This window comes from Fukomys damarensis, unplaced genomic scaffold (assembly GCF_012274545.1).
Source record: "Fukomys damarensis isolate Sample0158 unplaced genomic scaffold, DMR_v1.0_HiC HiC_scaffold_22, whole genome shotgun sequence".
Taxonomy (NCBI): domain Eukaryota; kingdom Metazoa; phylum Chordata; class Mammalia; order Rodentia; family Bathyergidae; genus Fukomys; species Fukomys damarensis.
Window position 1 is genome coordinate 21986109 of NW_022900934.1, and position 13324 is coordinate 21999432.

Genomic DNA, 13324 nt, shown 5'->3' on the forward strand with positions numbered 1-13324 from the left:
TCACACGCCACACGCCACACTTTTGAGCTACTTAGCCTTATCATCTGGTTACCACAGCCTGTCAGCTGATGGCTGCTTGTAATGTCTGTCACATTAGTCTGTCAGCTCATGGCTGCTCACAATGCTCATTACAACCTGGAACTCACTATGTAGCCCAGGCTGGTTTCGAACTCGCAGCAATCCTTCTGCCTCAGCTTCCCGAGTGCTGGGATTACACGCGTGCGCCACCAGCCCGGCTACATCCCCATCCCTTTTTATTATTTTTATTATTTATTTATTTATTTTTGGTACTATGGCTTGAACTCAGGTCTTTGTGCTTGTGAGGCAGGCGGCAGAACCACTGAGCTAAATCCCGGGCCCTCATCCCTTTTTATTTTGAGATAGTCTCACTAAGTTGCCCAGGTGCAACTTGAACATTTTTCCCATTAAGTTTATTAGTACATTTTAGGTATACAGTACGGTTACATTCATCATTGGGATCTTGTACCTTTGTATGATGGATCTTGGTTCTTATTTTTTCCCCATTCCCCTGTCCTCCCTTCATCCCCTCCACCCTTCCCTATTTACAGAGACTTTGTTTCCATTTTTTCCTTTTCTTATATTTTTTTCCCTTCTTTCCTTTCCCCTATCCTTCCCACTTCCCCTACTCCTTTAGACCTTTTCCTATTTCCCATTATGGTACTTGAACTTTTGACCCTTCTACCTTAGCCTCTCTCAGTGTTGGGATTACAGGTGTAATTAACATCTGTCATCCTACTGTGTGGTATCTTGCTTGGCCTGGACCTTCATGAGAGCAATTATTGTAGTGACTTCTCTCTTGATAGAGTTTCCAATAATTTCTTTGTGGCCAGAGTTCACAATTCTGCAAGACAGGCAAGAAAAGATTTGAAGAAGTCAGCTATCATCACAATGAAGAGGACCTTGACCTCCATGGATGCTGTCTAAAGACTATAGATGGGGAGTTACCTGGTTAAATTTGCATTTGAAAAAGATGTAGGGCCAGGGATTCAACTCAGTGACACAGAGCCTGCCTCACAAGTGCAAGGTCCTGAGTTCAATCCCCTGGTACCAGAAAAGCAAACAAACAAGAGAAAGATGCATTTGGATATAGCTGGGAAATTGAGCCAAACTGAAACAAAGAAATCTATTGTTACATGTCTGTGCTAATCCATGTAAGAGATAGTGAGAAATCAGCCTCCTGCTATGTATTGCTAGTTGTTCTCCAGTTTACACCATCAATATACAGGTAGATAGAGTAAAAGAATTTTCTCAAACTTGTGGAGTTATATTTTCTGTATTTTTCAAAGTTTCTATGATACTGTTTTTGTAATCAGAAAAACAGAATGTCAATACAAAAAGATTTTATTCTTCAAATCAGAACTTGCATTTTAATAGGATACCTTAAGGACTTAAAGTAATGAATCTTTATTAATACTATGAGAACTAGAAGGAACAGCACCAGAGGGCACCTTTAGGAAGCTTAATCTGGCAACACGATAAAGGGTAGGTAGGGAAGAAAAGACTGGAGGTGGAGAGTCACTATGGAACACTTAGTAATCTAGCCAAAAAGGGAAGCACTGGAAACCAAAGCAGCCCCTGGGGAGGAGCGATTTTACTGAAATCCCTCCATAATTTATTCATTCCACATAAAAAAAGACTGCTAATGAATCACATCAGATACCAGATGTTGAAAACATTCCAAGATACTTTTCAAAAGGTCCTTATATGGGCCTGGGATTTAGCTCAGTGGTGCTACCACGTGCCTCTCAAGGGCAAGGTCCTGAGTTCAATCCCTGGTACCAAAAACGAACAAACTAACAAACATTACGATTAATGTTGGAAATACACTCCCAGACTCAGTTTGTCAGTGCAGATAATAAAGCACTCAAACACCAAGAAATCTTGACAAGGTAAATTTTACTTTTGCAAGAGGATGTGAGCACACCATGAGCTACCAGCAAGCTTCTTTTATTTCTTAAACTCAAGAAGCAACTGACCTCCCATTGGCTGATTTGAAGGTTCGCAATCTGTCCCAACTGGCTAGTTTAAGTGGCCGCAAGGGAAGGGCCTGAAGGATTGCTGAGTAGGATAGGTAAGGGAGGCGAGAGTGGTGCATAGGGACTGAAAACCCTTGGCTGTTGATAAGTTATCTTTGGTGGTCAGCCACATTCCTGGAATCTAAGCTGAGGAGGCATTTTCTTTTTCTTTTTTTTTTTTTCAGCTTTAATTGAGTTTATTGGTACATTTTAGGGATACAGTACAGTTACATTCATTGTTGGGATCTTGTACCTCTACATGACAAGTCTTGGTTCTCATTTTTTCCCCTTGTCCCTGCCCTCTCTTCACCCCCTCCTCCCCTCCCCTTCTATAAACACTTTATTTTCATCTTTTCATTCTCTCACATTTTTTTCTTTTCCTTTTTTACCCTTCCCCTACCCATCCCACCTTCCCTACACCTTTAGCTCCTTTCTTCCCATTTCTCAATGTCAGTAATCTTATTAGGATCTTCTGTATTATTGCAGATTATTCACACCAGGGAAACTATTCGGTATTTACACATGTGTGCCTTATTTATTTCACTTAGGAGTATATCTTCAATATGTAGACATTTTCCTATGAATGAATCTATTTTCTCATTCTTTATGGCTGAGTAATATTCCATTTTATAGAAAAACCTCATCTTCTTTATCCAGCTTCCAACTGATGGGCAAATAGGCTGTTTCCAAGTTTTAGCTATTACAAACTGTGCCGCTATAAACATGGGTGCACATATTTCTCTGTGATATGATTCTTTTAGTTCTCTTGGAAAGATACCCAGCAGAGGGATGGCTGGGTCAAATGGAACCTCCAGTCCAAGCTCTTTGAGGTATCTCCATATTGACTTCCATAGTGGTTGTACCAGTCTGCACTGCCACCAACAATGGAGAAGGGTTCCTTTCTCCCCACAACCCTGCCAACATTTGTTATTGTGTGATTTCTTGATAGCAGCCATTTTTTGTGGGGTGAGGTGGAATCTCAGTGTTGTTTTCATCTGCATCTCTCGAATGATCAGTGATGTGGAACATTTTTTCGTATATTGAGGAGGCATTTTCTGTAACTCTGGTATGAGGGCTGGGACTAGGAGGGCAGCCTAGGGTGAACTAGATTTTAAAATGGAGGCACTCCTGTTTATATCCTTTGATAGAAAAGACCTTCTTTCTTACATTAGCAAGTAATCAGTGTTGTTTTCATCTGCATCTCTCGAATGATCAGTGATGTGGAACATTTTTTCGTATATTGAGGAGGCATTTTCTGTAACTCTGGTATGAGGGCTGGGACTAGGAGGGCAGCCTAGGGTGAACTAGATTTTAAAATGGAGGCACTCCTGTTTATATCCTTTGATAGAAAAGACCTTCTTTCTTACATTAGCAAGTAAGATGATAATATATAATGGTGTATTTACCATTTTTCTACAAATTCAGGATGAACCTGAAAAGCTGACATTCCTAAGATCTTTGTCTTCGCTCAGCAAAACTTTACATTATGATGAAACCACAGAATCATTCATTCATAGCCACGTAGCAGACATAGTACACATCCTAAATGTAAGTATTGTGATCTCATCACAAATGATTGGGACTCCACAAACAAGTGACTTGCCAATAAATTTTAGTAGTTTTACCTATGTTATCAATTCCTTTCATCTCTTCTCCTGTCATCTTCTCTGAATGGAAGAGAAATACTCAGGAGTAGCCCACAAATATAATCAACCTTAAAAAACAGCTGAAAAGGGAATAAAAAAGAAAGAAATAGCATTAGCATTTAAATTTCTTAGGTCAGTGTTGCTTTCTTAGCTTCAGCAGTAGTTTTGGGACAGAATCTAATCTAATGCCTGGAGTCAAGTTTAGCTTTACCACTTTATAGCTGTGTGACATCAGGAAATTACTTAACTTCCTAATGCCTTGTTTTTCTCATCTATAAAGCAAAAATAGCAGTTTACTTCATAGAGCGAGCATGTGCATTAAGTTAAACATAAATGCAAACCATGTAACATGGTCCTAATACTTATTATGCATTGAGAAACATGATTGTATTATTGCCATTATTGTAGTCTGTCCTATTTGTACTTACTGTAGCCACACTCTGCCATGAACTTGTCCATTTATTCCCTTATTAAGTACCTAATAAATAGTTCCAGGCATTGTTGAGAGAACTGAGGCTGCAAAGACAAGAAGACTAAACCCCAGCCTTGCATTCAAGCAAGGTATAATTGTGTCACATAAACTGTGAAAAAAGTTTAAATTGGTATTTTGGGGACACAGAGTAATGAATGAATAGTTAAGTCATTGTAAAGGATTCAAAAGGACTTTGCAGAGGAGGTAACACACTTCAGTATGTATTTAACTTCTTATGTTTTAGATTTTCTCATCTGTGAAATGCCCCATTTAGTTTCTCTAAAGTTCTTAAATTTTGGTTCTAACATTTCTTATATACTCCAGAAATATAAGCAGTTTTTTCTCAAACCAGAGATCTGTAGGGCTGATTTGACTAATAACTAGTTATTAAATTGAAGCAAGAATTTCCTTGGACCAGTCGGGGCCTGTTTTCTACCTGCATCGCTCAGGTGTGGCTGGGATCACGTGAGAATGGCATGGCTGCTGGGCTTCCCTGCCTCTGTGCTGGCACTATTGCAGAGAGAAGAGGTGATTGCTATGATCTGGCCAGTCACTCTAAGAACCGCTACTGTACTTCACAAGCAAAACATAGCCTGGCACTTGTGACCCTGTGTAGTGGCTGGCCATAACCATGAATAAACAAGTTTTTAATGCTTAACTGATTTAAGAAAGAAAAGAAAAGATCATTCTGGCAGAAGGAGATCAAATAGATTGAAATCAGAGGGAATTGCAGACCTGAGGTTTCAGCTAAGAGGCAATGCGTGTGAGATGTATGGCTGCAGGAAAGGAGAATCACAGAAATTCTGCTGGAATTGATGGGATGTGGGGAGTGAACACAGGAGGAAAGTCATAAATAATCTTTTTTATTCGGTCTGGGGAAGAGCACCATTGATAGCTACTGAAGGCTAGAAAGGTGTGTCCTTAGGAGGGGGAGGATAATACTAGGTATTGGCTATGAGTAGAGCCCGAGGAGAGCTATCAAGGCTGAAGACAGAACCATGTTTTGTCTCTTCTAGGCTATAAAGCCATAAAAAATAAATGAGCTTCTTGTGGAAATAATAGCAGTAGGATACCAGCAAGACTTGAGTGCAAAGAGAGAGGAGAAAAGTTTAGGAAAGAAACCTGGTACTATTTATTGAGTATTTCCCTAAGTTTCTAGTGAGATCTTTTTGGGGAAGAGAAACCTACTAAAGTAGAGTAGAAACCTACTACTTTTGTCTTTTGAAAGACAAAAGAGGAAACTGGTTCTAAGGAAAACTCAGTGTTCCCCAGAACCGCGTGACAGGAGGAGCTGTGTGCCCCAGGAAAGGAATGAATCCAGATAATAGGAAGCTTCCGCTCCCACATGCTAGGGAAAACTTTGTTTTTCCAATTGGCATTCTTGGTCCCAATTCCAAATTTCTGAGGGAGAATTTAATTGGCCTTAGTGTCTACTCCTGGGCAGATGCTCTGTGGCCAATGGAAGAGAGTGACAGATACTTGGCTTTGAGGTGCTATACCAGTCAGTGCTTACTAGAATGTTTACTAGATTTAATAGAAGATATAGAGATATGTAGGAATTCACAAGATTGGCTCATGATGGCCATTCCAGAGGTGTGGAAGAGTACAAAAAGTCTGTTTGTACACTGGGGATCCAAAGGATACTGGAGCTCAGTGTAGTGTCCATGCAAGTCTGTATCAGGAGCTCGAAAGGTCTGCACCTTCAGAAGACTGAAGGGTCAGTGTTGGAGGCTGAAGAGGCTGTGTTGGAAGCCTGGAGACGACATGCAAGGTGGAAGTGAAGACTGAAGCTCCTCAGAAGAAAATGAAAGCAATCCTTCTTAGTTTCCCTTTTCTACCATTCCGGTGCTAATCCTCCCTAGCTGGGGTGGGTCTTCTGCACCCAGAAGTATGCTGAGCCAATTTAATTGGCTGTTACTTACTCAAGTTGACACATTCAATCAACCATCACAGGTGCCCATTCCTACGAGCAGAGGTTGCTCCCACAGGGACAGGATAGACAGTTTAGGAGATTTCCTGCTACATTTGCATTCCTGTTATGTTCACAGCAGCTCCTCAACTCAGCTCCCTGAGATGTGTCTCCTTACCCCAAACAGATAAGGAACTTAGGCACAAGGAGGTTGAATGATGTACCCAGGGCCACAGTGAGTGCTAAGTGAGTGTCAGAGCCCTGCTCAAACCCTGGGGGCCTCTAATCCCAAAGCCGCTGCTGTGCCTTTCACTCTGCAGATTTTTCTAACACAAGGCTGCCGTCCCTTTACCAATTTATAAGCTACAAAGTTGTTCCTTCTCCATGAGAAACAACTCAGAATGATCCTAGGCATGATAGTAGGGACGACTGGTTTAGTAGAAAGAGGAGTAAGGACTCCTAAATTAGACACAATCACTAGTAAGAGAAATAATGAGTAATAGACAGTAGCAACTATTGAGGGCTACTAGGTATAATGAATTTAATGAATTAGCTTGCATAGTGCTCACAACCACCCCCATGAATGTAAGTGATACTGTTATCTCAGACTTTTAGCCAGAGGCATAGCCAGGCCCAAAAGTCTGGTTCCAGAAAATAAACTGCAGTCTCCTGCAATGTCCTGCTGCGAGTCCTGAGGGACTTGCTCTTGTTCTTGCAGACCTTCCACATCTGAGCATCTCCGGCTTCATGAATTGGTGCATTTCAACTCCCTAAAAATTCCTCCCTTCTCACTGCAGGTACTGGTGCAAGAGGAGCCCCTGCATTCTCTGCTCAGCCCTGTGCTCCAGGAGGTCTTTGCCACCATCACTGTCCTCAGGTGACAAGCACATCCTTCTTACACATGCATCCTGATTTCTCATCCAGGTCAATGCCAAAGCCAAATGACATGTTGCATATTTTAACTTTTGAAAACTGTTTAGCTAAGGAAACGGGAAGAAGCCAAATTTATGTGTTTGTGTAAGAACTTTGATTTTACATATGCTACCATCCAGGTCTGAAAGGCCTTGTTGGATCCTCTTTGAAGTTCAGATTTTTGTTGTCGTTGTTCTCACATTGAGTTTATTGGTACATTTTAGGTATACAGTACAATTACATTCATAATTGGGATCTTGTACCTTGAACCAAGGTCTTAGTTCTCATTTTTTTCCCCTTGTGGAGTTCAGATTTGTCCAAAGTATATTTAATAGAGTGATTCCCACAATGCTTCATGACCATAGAGTTCCGAGGTCTAAGTACTGTGCAAGGACTGCTCATTGAGTTTATTGGTACATTTTAGGTATACAGTACAATTACATTCATAATTGGGATCTTGTACCTTGAACCAAGGTCTTAGTTCTCATTTTTTTCCCCTTGTGGAGTTCAGATTTGTCCAAAGTATATTTAATAGAGTGATTCCCACAATGCTTCATGACCATAGAGTTCCGAGGTCTAAGTACTGTGCAAGGACTGCTTGCTCTTTAACTCTCTTGGAGACTTATATCACAGTGACTAAACCGATTAAAGGTACTGAGATGTCCTGCAGTTAAAAAGGTTTTCTGGGGTGGGGGGAGTTTTTTTTGTTTTTGGTTTTTTGAGACAGAGTCTCACTTTGTAGTCCAGGTTGGCCTCAAACCTGCAAGCAATGCTCATCTGAGCCTCCTGAGTGCTGGGATTAATTATAAGCATGCACCACGACACTGGTGTTAAAAAGTTTTTCACTTGATTCAGCTTACTAGTCCCTAAACCAGTATTCAGCAGAATACATCTTGGAAAATTGTGGCTAACTATAAAAGACTATAACGGGCTTCCCTCTGTGGCTGAACTGGAGGAAACTTCCCTCCCACCCCAGTGACTTCTTGGCAGGAAACTCTTCCACTAACCTTTTGTGAGATTTATCTGAACAGACTAACAAGCCATGTTTTTTATGCCTTCCATCAGAATGATAGAGCAGCCAATATTCCCTTGTCTTGTTAGTTACTTTGGTCCCCACTTATCAATACCAAATAAAACCTTCTTCCAAAACTGTCTTTTTTAGTTACCAAGATGTTCACTTGCTGTTTGGCTCTGAAGATCAAGCTGACCTGTTCAGTCTCATCACCAGAAGAATAGTCAGTCTGCCCTCTGTAAGTCTTGCCCAGCTGGGGGAAAGCGTGGCAAGCAGGCCCTCCAACCCAGAGGTAACTCACACTTTGTATCAGTCACTTCCTATTCACAGAGTCAGTGGATCCTAGCCTCTCAAGAAGGTTTGATTTTTATATTTTTGGTACTGGGGGTCAAATTCGGATCCTTGTGCTTGCAGAGCAGGTGGCGGCACCACTGAGCTAAATCCCCAGTCCAAGAGTGCTTGACTTTTTGAAACTAGCCAAAACCATTCAAGCTAGGTCTGGTGAATAAAATAGGTAGTTAAATTAGATAATAGCCCAAATTTTGTTTCATTTTCCCTTTACTCCTTTTTTTTTTTTTTAACTTTGGCTTTATAATAAGATGGGAGTATCCATTCATAGATTTTACATTTAAGGCCACCATGAGCTAAGCATTGTGATGGGCAGTAGGAATGTGGAAATACACACATACTCTCATTGTGGTGCTTACATTCATATGCAAAGAGATAAGCCACTGATAAATAAGCACCTCCAATGGTAATTAGTGTTGTGTTATGAAGAAAGTTCTGATCCCCTCTCTGGAAACAAAAAAAAAGAAGAAAAAGAAAAGTAAAGCAGAGACAGGGGAAAGAGTGTAGTGTGGTTGGGAGGAATCGGGGCCTCTTTCCATAGCGCGGTCTGGGAAAGCCTTCTAATGGAGTCAGAGTTGAAAGAAGAGAAGGAAGCTTCCAGGCAGACCAGGAGTAAGTGTAGAGGCCTTGATTTTATTCTGTGGCTGCCAAAGCAATTACTAAAGAAGATATATTCTCCTGTGGTTCATGATGTCAGAAAGAGTCACAAATCAACTTTTTTAAAGTACTGTATCTTGATAACCCTTAAATAGTTCCTCAGCAGTCGTTAGAATCAGGTAACTATCATCGCAGTCATACCTGGGTGTCTGTTTGAAATGAGGATGCCCGGGTCCATCCCATGCCGTATGCTGTGTACCGGTACTTTGATGCTAGTTCTGCAGCTTTGACTAAAGTCTTTAAAAAGAGAGCCTTTAAAGGGCCAGGGACTTAGCTCAGTTGTTCTGCTGCTTGCAGGCACAAGGACCCGAGTTCTATCTCCAGTATCGAAAAAAAAAAAAAAATGCTTAAAAGCGCACAGCCCTGAGAAACTTCTTGGGCTGAGGGCATTGTTGATCTGTGCCTTTTCAGTGTCTCTACAGGCAGACGTTCCAGGCATTCTCTGAGATGCTCCAGAGTTTGGTCGTGAAAGACCCACATTTGGAAAAATTTGATGCCATTTTTAAGGTAAAAAAAAATATTGAGGAAGAAGGGGAAACTATTCCTATTCATTGGAGAGAGTGGAAGAAGAAAATGTGGAAAGATTAGATTGCAGGAGGCAGTTAATACAGCTGAGAGTATCAGCCATGAATTTTGAGTCCTAGGCTTTAGGCTCAAATCCTGACTGCTGCTCATTGGTTACAAGTCCTTCTGCTATAAAATCTGCATTGATCTGGGCATGGTGGCACACGCCTATAATCCCACCTCTCCAGAGGCTGAGGCAAGAGGATCACCGTGAGTCTGAGGCCAGCCTGGGCTACATAGTGATTCAAGGCTAGCCTGAACTATATACATAGTGAGATGTTATCTCAAAAAATAAAATAAAATAAAATCTTCTGGATTTGCTTTCTCAGAGTCTCATGTTTTCACCTTTACATGGAGACACTAATTACTCTGAGTGTTGAATAAATGGTCCCCAATAAATGGATCAAATGGTCACATAATTATTTTTTACATTATTACTCCCTTCACTATTTCAATTTGGCTTCAGTCATCCTGGTCTGCTGGTGCACACCTGTAATGCCAGCCAGCACTCTGGAAGGTAGGAGGACTGAAAGTTTTTAGTCCAGCCTGGGAAATTTAAGTAAAAATCTGTCTCACAATGAAAAAAGGGAGTTAGGGCTGTAGCTCAGTGGAAAGGCCCTGGGTTCAGTCTCCACTATCACAAAAAGAAAAAGGAGGAGGGTGAGGGAAAAGGGAAGGAGAGGAAGAGAAGGAGGCAGGGGAAGGGAGAGAGAAGAACAGGAGAAGGAGGAGGAAGAAGAGGAAGAAAGGAGTTAGTCAGTGAACAAGGGAAGAGTTGGCCTCATGGGTTAGTAAACAGGCATCTTCTTACCAGGCAGGACTCAGAAGTCACAGGTGACCTCCTTCCCCTAACTGTAGCTGTTACAGTTTATGCCATTCCATCAACAGGGATTTGCTCATTGGTGTGCATTCTCTACAGCTGAAGCACACTGCTCTCTTGTCCTCCCAGGGCCTTCACGCTGACTGACTTGCATTTATCGCTTTTTTTTTTTTTTTCTTAAACAGGATCTTTCTAAATCACCAAGTTGCCCAGGCTGGGCTTGAACTTTTAATATTCCTCCCTCTACCTCCCTCCCAGAGTGCTGGGATTACAAGCATGTACCTCTGTGTCTGGCTTCTTGCACTTTTTAAAGATGAGGATTTACCAGAAAGGAATAATCCTTTGAGCTATTATTAATCCTGTGCTCCTAAGTACAGGTGGGGTATCCCGGCCATAACTGACCTTGACGTTATTCCTCATTCTTCCGTTTGTACATTAACACACCAGCCAGATTGAGTGTCTCTCCTTTATCCAGTTGTGCTTTGTACTTTCCTGGCTTTCCAGCTTACTTCCAGCCATTTCTTTTACCTGAGAAGCTACTGTGTTGATGAGCTTCTACTCATGGATGTCATGTGCTGTGTGAGTCTTTCCCTGATTTTGTTTCTCCATCCACAAGTTCTTTAATAGCACATTATTTTTTTTGCAAAGCAGATTTGAAAGGGTTAAAAATAGACAGAAGAATATAGGTAATTAAAGAATTGGGATGAAGGAAAATAAATGTAGAAAATCAACTTCAGTATAATCCAGACCTCCTGACCGCCTAGGTCAGTGGCAAAACTGTGTTGGCGAACCTGCAGCCAGCTGTTAGTTGTCATCGAAAGCTCTAAAAGGTTCACCATCACCTTAGGTCCTTGAGTATTGCATCTCCAATCCAGCTGGCTTATCATTTAGGGAGATATTTTCAGACATGGAAGTAATCTGTATCTTTTCTCTCTAGATTTTCTTCCAAACAGAATACAAAAAGGTGTTATTCCAAAACTTTCCAGAAAATCATATAGCCTCCCTTTATATTTTGCAGCACATCGGTCCCTGGTTACAGTCAGTCAAAGACCATGAGCGAAAATGGGCCACAGCCAGCATGGCCCAAGTTCTGAAGTGCTTAGCTAGACATCTCTGCCTGCAGGTGAGCAGCCCTTTGGTGGCCAAGGAGGGAGGATCCGAAGCCATCTTCCACTTTCCACTTCCCTTCCTGTTTATGACTCCCAGCTTGGGCTCTGTGTCCCCTCCAGGCTCTCGTAGTAGCACAACACTCTGCGTTATTTACATATCTGCCTCCTAAAATGTGAGCATCTTGAAGATAGATATTGTGTGTATTAATCTTTATATCCCCATTGCTTAGCATACAGCTAATACTGACATAATCATGTGGAAAATGTTTTTGAACGGATGAATAAGTAAGTGTCATCTGAAACTGTCTGTGTAGGTTGTGTATGATGAAATCCAGATCAAATAAATCAATTAAAGTATTTCCCAGCATCTCAAAGAGAATAGCACTGTGGTGGGACTTCTTTTTATTTGCTGTTTTTTTGGAAGGCTCGAACTTGGGTCCTTGCTCTTGCGAGGCAGGTGGCAGAACCACTGAACTAAATCCCCAGCCCACTACTTTTTAAACCCTCATATTTCTAGTAATCTCTCACTTGCTGAATTCCTTTTTTTTTTTGCCCCTTCTTTCTCCTTCTCTGAGCAGATCTTCCTCCACTGATACTTTTGTTCCTCACCCATCATTTCTCTTAGCTAAGTAATACGGCTGAAAATTGAAAGAGAAGTTGGTGAGACAGGGGTGCTGGGTCTTGATGCCAGAATTTTCCTCAGAGAATTTGTTCTTGATGCAGATGTTATAGCAGTCACATTTAAAAGCCTTCTACTTTTCTTATTTCTTACATTGAAAATATATCCAAATTTGCCACCTCCTTCATTGAAGTAAATTCAGCCCCTCCAACTATATTTTTTTGTTGTATTTCTGAGACAGGGTCTCACCATATTGTTCAGGTTGGCCTTAACCTCACTGTGTAGCATAGTCTGCCCTCCAACTCACAGCCATCTTCCAGTCTCACCCTCCCAAGTCCTGGGATTGCAGGCACATGCCACCATTCCTGGCTCATTTTTCTTTTTTCTTATTAGTGAAGGAAACCAAGTAACTTCTAACCATCACTGACTACCCTGCTATGCTGATAACAGCAGTACATTCTCTTCCTAAACCTCTCATCTTAGCTGTAGTTAAAGAAGAGTTTCAAAAGACTGCCTCCTGCTTTTATAGTCTCTCTGTTGTCCCTGGAGCTCTTTCTTAGCATTTTCTTTGGTAGAGAAAGTTGCTAATGTAGGGGTCCTTAACCTGGGTACCATTGGGGTCTATGAATATCCAGAAGTTATGTGCAGAATTTTGTGTGGTGCAGTTTTTCTGAGGAATGTCCAGAGCTTTTCTTTCATTGAGTTATAATTTATATACAGTGAAATCCACTCAGTTTAGGTATACAGTTCAATGACTTTTGGCATGTTTCTCTAGATCCCTGTTTTCATATTCTGAAAAGAATAACAATAAAAGGCCAAACATAGTGGTGCATACCTGTACTTCAAGGTACTGAGGAGGCTGAGGCAGGAGGATCACAAATTTGAGGCCAGCCTGGACAACATAGTGAGAACCTTTTTCAAAAAACAAAAATATATAAAAGAGCACATAAAGTAGTATTTAGTGATAAGACTAGGAACATAATTTTCTTAAGTATCCTTTTTGTTCTTAAGAAAATTTATACTCAGCCAGGCTTGGAGGCCCACATGTGTAAGCCCAGCACTCAGGAGGCTGAGGCAGGAGGATTGCCATGAGTGTGAGGCCAGCCTGGACTACATAGTGAATTTAGGACCAGATTGAATGACGGTGAGACTCTACCTCAAAGAAAGAAGGAAGGAAAGAAGGAGAGAGAGAGAGAGAGAGAGAGAGAGAGAGGGAGGGA

At 41.3% G+C, this 13324-nt stretch overlaps 1 protein-coding gene across 1 annotated transcript in view; it reads left to right on the forward strand.

Annotated features, from left to right (window-relative positions):
• The window catches only part of Mroh8 (maestro heat like repeat family member 8), a 77608-nt gene that overhangs the window by 24696 nt on the left and 39588 nt on the right, over window positions 1-13324 (forward strand). The window contains 5 exon segments of the mRNA XM_010640028.3: window positions 3462-3584; window positions 6861-6940; window positions 8138-8279; window positions 9404-9499; window positions 11395-11499. Coding sequence (XP_010638330.1) covers window positions 3462-3584; window positions 6861-6940; window positions 8138-8279; window positions 9404-9499; window positions 11395-11499 — 546 coding nt within the window.